At 46.6% G+C, this 5,093-nt stretch overlaps 1 protein-coding gene across 1 annotated transcript in view; it reads right to left on the bottom strand.

The window, feature by feature from the left end:
- Positions 1 to 4,516, bottom strand: part of TOMM34 (translocase of outer mitochondrial membrane 34) — a 21,222-nt gene extending 16,706 nt beyond the window's left edge. Inside the window, exon 1 of the mRNA XM_027078231.1 lies at positions 4,264 to 4,516. Within this exon, the coding sequence (XP_026934032.1) occupies positions 4,264 to 4,390 (127 nt within the window). The 5' untranslated portion in view covers positions 4,391 to 4,516. The remainder of the gene's footprint in view (positions 1 to 4,263) is intronic.
- Between the last annotated feature and the right edge of the window lie 577 nt (positions 4,517 to 5,093).

The following is a 5,093-nucleotide window of genomic DNA, read 5'->3' as shown; positions in this document are numbered from 1 at the left end:
TGTGTGTAAATCCATGCTGTAACTACCTGGGGTGTGTGTGTGTGTGTTAATTTTAGTACAAGAAGCGTGTAAATCCAATAAAGAAGAAAGAGACGAAAATGTCATAAATGCTATGATAAATGGATCGAACAAGTGTTATGGGGACACAAAAAACTAATTCTACCTTCTCAGAGAGGACTTTGCCAAGTCCTCTGGGTCTGGCAGGACTACAGAGAACTTAATCAGCAGAAGGGCTCAAGCTATGCCCTGGGGAAGAAATCATTACTGCCTTTCCCTAAAGGCGGTCCTTATCCTTAGGAATCTCAGAAAGCTCAAGTCCTTTACTGTGGCCACAAGGATTTTCATTTCTAAAAATAATTTTTCAACCACTTCATACCCACTAGCATGAGCCATAATGAAAACAAAAAGTGGAAACTGTCAAGTGTTGACCCAGTGATTCCGATCCCAGGCATATACCCAGAACAACAGAAAACAAGCTCTCCTTTGAAAATTGTGAAACATATGGAAACCAGTATAAAAGATAGTTGATATTCATCACTAAACTCAGCATACAATCTGTTTGTTTCCACCTTTTTGTTTTTGATATGACTAAAGCTCCGCTCATCCCCACCCTTTTCCCTTTGCCCGCTTCCCAGTCCCCCAGAGGTTGGCATAATCCTGAACTTGGTATGTCACATTCTCATGTATGTCTATCTTTATTACATAGGTATTCACAGGCAAGACACAATATCACTTTCTTTCTTTTTTTTTTTTTGGCCATGCCGCACGGCATATGGGATCTTAGTTCCCCGACCAGGGCTCAAACCCTCACCCAGTGCAGTGGAAGCGCAGAGTCTTAACCACTGGACCGCCAGCGAAGTCCACTTCCTTTTAAAGCTTTCCCTAAGTGGCATAACCACTGGACCACCAGGGAAGTCCCTGTCCTTTTAAAGCTCTTCCTAAGTGGCATCATATTGCCTCTCCTGCAGCTTGCCTTTTTCACTAAGTATCATGTTACCATACTGATGCATGATCTCTTTCATTCAATACCAAATATAATAAAATTATCTTCTTTTTTCTCTTATTTTTGCCAGGCCCCGAGTGAGATAGCAAAGTACAGAGATAAGTAAAATACATCCTTGCCCTTAAGAAGCAAGCACAAGTATTCAAAACTTGCAATCCATCTCAAGTTACCAGAGCACGGTTGCTCAGAAAACAGCAGTGGTGTGGTGGAAAGGGCATCAGAACCTACAATCCAGCCTGCGATCCTGCACAAGTCATTCAATCCCCCTGATCACATGTGCTCACCTATCGGATGAAGGTATCATTTCACAGACTTGCTGGAAGGGTTTGTTGTATTAGGTTGCTCCCTGCTCTCCTTTCAAGATCAGGGAAACTGATCAGAGAAATCAAGGGACTTGCCCATAAATTACCTAGAAAATCAGTAGCAGGATCAGAACCAAATTCTGGTCCCCTGCTGAATCCAGACATCAGGCCACCGCTTCTTGGGGCCCAGAATAAATCCATACAAAAAGACAAGTTTTTCCAGGCCAGCTGGGGTAGGATGAAAGAAGAAGGCAGAAATATCAATACCTCACATTCCTCAACAACTTTATTAAGTTGAGATGAAGAGCTGGGCCTACAGAGAAGTGTTCTAGAAAAAAAGACAGGGCAGTGGAGCAAAAGAGTGGCTTGAAACTGCAAAAATTCAAACAAAAAAGACTGAAACTTAGAGAGGATTTGGACAAAAGTCTAGCAAAATGATTAAAAACTTGGACTTGGGAATCGGAGAGACCCACATTCAAATTCTGCCTCTGACATGTCTTCACTGTGTCAGCCCAGGAGAGGCAATTTAACTCTTCTGGATCCCTCATCTGTAAAGCGTCTTACCCATAACTTAGTATGAAGATAAAAAGGGGTAATGTCAGGCTTCCCTGGTGGCGCAGTGGTTGAGAGTCCGCCTGCCGATGCAGGGAACGCGGGTTCGTGCCCCGGAGCGCCTGGGCCCATGAGCCACGGCCGCTGAGCCTGCACGTCCGGAGCCTGTGGTCCGCAACGGGAGAGGCCACAACGGTGAGAGGTCCGCGTACCGCAAAAAAAAAAAAAAAAAAGGGGGTATTGTCTATAATGTCTAGCAGGTACTCAACAAATGCTAGCCAAGGAAATGAGAAAGAGGAGGAGGAAGGCAAAGGGAAAGAGGTACCAAGGAGGGGCTGAAAGGGGTTCCAATGAGGCTCTGGGATAAGACATTCTGGAGAGGCTTTGGGCAAAAGGCTGTTGTTGGCTGAAATGAGCCGGAGGCTGGGAGAACTGGTAACAAAAGGTTACTCCTCTGTTGAAAATTCTCCAGTAGCTTCCCATCAGAGAATAAAACCCAAACTCCTTACCATGAACTGCTATGTAAAATGCCTACACAATAAGGTTCTTTCTCTGTAACTGATCAAGTCTTACTACTTCCCCCACTGGCTCCCTGTGCTTTTTGGCTCCTGGAACACACCCGCTGATTCTGTCTGGGGCCTTTGAAATTACGGTTCCTTCAACCTGGAATGCTCGGCACCCAAGACTTTGTGCAGTTGGCTTCTTCTCACCATTCAGATATCACCTCAAATGTCACTTCTGCAAAGAAGTTGTCTTTGACCTCCCATTCTTCATAAAGGAGCTCCCCAGTCAAACCTATCACAGCATCACATCTGTCTTCTTCAATAGCCCTGATCATTATTGCACAGTTGTTGTTTGCTATTTACTAGCTTAAGATCACACCTGTGGCTCCCTCACCAACAAGGATGTATGACCCTTGAGAGGAAGGACCTTCTCCATCTTATTATACACTCATTACATGCAGCTGCTGAACAAATGTTAATTTAAGTAAAGACTGACCCGTTGAGGAGAATGAGAGTTGCCTCAGGGATCAGAATGAGGCCTAAATATCAGAATGGGGTCCAATAGGACAATTAAAAAGCAGGCAGCTCACACACCTACCAGGATGGCCACTATCGAAAGAACAGAAAGTAAAATGTGTTGGTAAGGATGCTGAGAACTTGGAATCATTGTGCCCTGCTGGTGGGAATGTAAAATGGTGCAGCTATTATGGAAAACAGTATGGAGGTTCCCTGCCCCCTCAGATTAAAAATACAATTACTATCTGATCCAGCAATCCCACTTCTGGGTATGTATGCAAAAGAATTCAAAGCAGGGCCTCGGAGATATCTGCCCATTCATGTTCATCATAGCCAAGAGGTGGAAGCAATTCAAACGTCCATTAACAGATGAATGGATAAAGACAATGTGGTATATCCGCACAATGGAATATTATGCAGCCTTAAAAAAGAACGAAAGCCTGTTACATGCTACAACATAGATTATAATGTCATAGAGATTATTCAGTCACAAAAGACAAATACTGTATTATTCCACTCGTTTGAAGTACCTAAAGTAGTCAAAATCATTGACATGGAAAGCAGAAAGGTGGATACCAAGGGCTGGGGGGAGAGGGGGAATTAGTGTTTAGTGGGTACAGAGTTTCAGTGTTGCAAGAGGAAAAAGTTCCAGAGATTTGTTGTACAACGACGTGAATACACTTAACTCTACTGAACTCTACACTTACAAATGGTTAAGATAGTAAATTTAATGTTTTTTTAACCACTGTAAAAAATGTTAAAACATCTATTAATATGGAAATATGTTCCTGTTATGTCATTAAGTAAAAAAGAACCAGGAGGTCTTCCCTGGTGGGGCAGTGGTTAAGAATCCGCCTGCCAATGCAGGGAACACGGGTTCGAGTCCTGGGCCGGGAAGATCCCACATGCCGCAGAGCTACTAAGCTTGTGTGCCACAACTACTGAGCCTGCAAGCCACAACTATTGAAGCCCGCGCTCCGCGACAACAGAAGCCACCGCAATGAGAAGCCCGGGCACCACAACCAAGAGTAGCCCCCGCTCGCTGCAACTAGAGAAAAGCCGGCACGCGGCAACACAGCCAAAACTAAATAAATAAATTTTAAAAAAATCCACACACACACAGACACAAAGAACCAGTAATAAAACCATGTTACAATAATAATAATAATAAAAGTGGAAAGAAAGGCTAAGGAAGTTTCTCGTAGGATGCCCAAGCTGGGGGAAGGGGGAGGAATGGGCGGGTGGTGGGAGGGCCTGGTTGGCCAGTCGGCCTCGGGGTAAGTAAGCCCTAGGCCGACAGGGCCAGAGCGACGTCTGGGTAGCTGGGGCCGGGGGAGACAAGAGGGAGAAGGAAGCCTGGCGGCGAAATGGGGGGCCGGGGTCGCACCTTGCGCCTGCAGCATCCGTAGCGCGCGGCTGTAGAGTGTGGAGGCCTCGGCGAACTGGCCATTGCGGAAGCTCAGGTTGCCGGCGGCGCGGAGCTCCTCCACAGAGTCTGGAAGTTTGGGAGCCATCCTGGCGCCGGACCGGTAAACTGGGGGGTGGCCCCGGTTCCCGGCGCCGCGGCGTGCCCAACCGCGTCTGGGCGGAGGCACCGGCTGCGAGTATTTGGGTGCAACGGCTACCCTGGCGGGGAGAGGGCGGGACGGAGCGGGGCACGGGCGGGGCCTGCGCGGGGCCTGCGCGAACCCGAGGCTCCTAGTGCCCCTCCCTCTGCACATGCTCAGTTCTGACCTAGCGCGGAGCTGCATTGGGGTCCCCGGAGATGCGCTGGACGTTTTGGCTTGCTAGAACCCTAAGGATGAAACCGTGAACAGGTCCCTACTTGCCTGGTGTTTACATTCTAGGGGGGCCTGACTTGTAGTTACCTCATGAGCAAATGAAGGCGATAATCTCATAATGTGTTTAGTGCTATATGGAAAGCAAAACAGTAATACCATAGAAGGTGACCACGTGGAGACTTTTTAAGTAAGGGGGGTGGGGAAGGCGTCTCCGAGAGACTAATAATTGAGCCGAGACCTGAGACTATTTAGGAAATGCTGTTTCAGACAAAGGGTTAGCAAGTGCAAAGGCACTTAGGCTGGAAACTGGCACCTAGTTATCTATAGATACTGATTTTATAAATAAATGCAATGATAGATTGATGTAAATCTTTCGCTGAGGGAAACTAGCTTATCTTCAGACTCATTTGACTTCACTCTATGCCCCACTTACAGC

Source organism: Aethalodelphis obliquidens, unplaced genomic scaffold (genome assembly GCF_003676395.1).
Source record: "Aethalodelphis obliquidens isolate GAN/ISIS:26980383/991018 unplaced genomic scaffold, ASM367639v1 scaffold42, whole genome shotgun sequence".
Lineage (NCBI taxonomy): Eukaryota > Metazoa > Chordata > Mammalia > Artiodactyla > Delphinidae > Aethalodelphis > Aethalodelphis obliquidens.
Note: the sequence above shows the minus strand (reverse complement) of the source record. Positions and strands in the feature narration are given on the sequence as shown.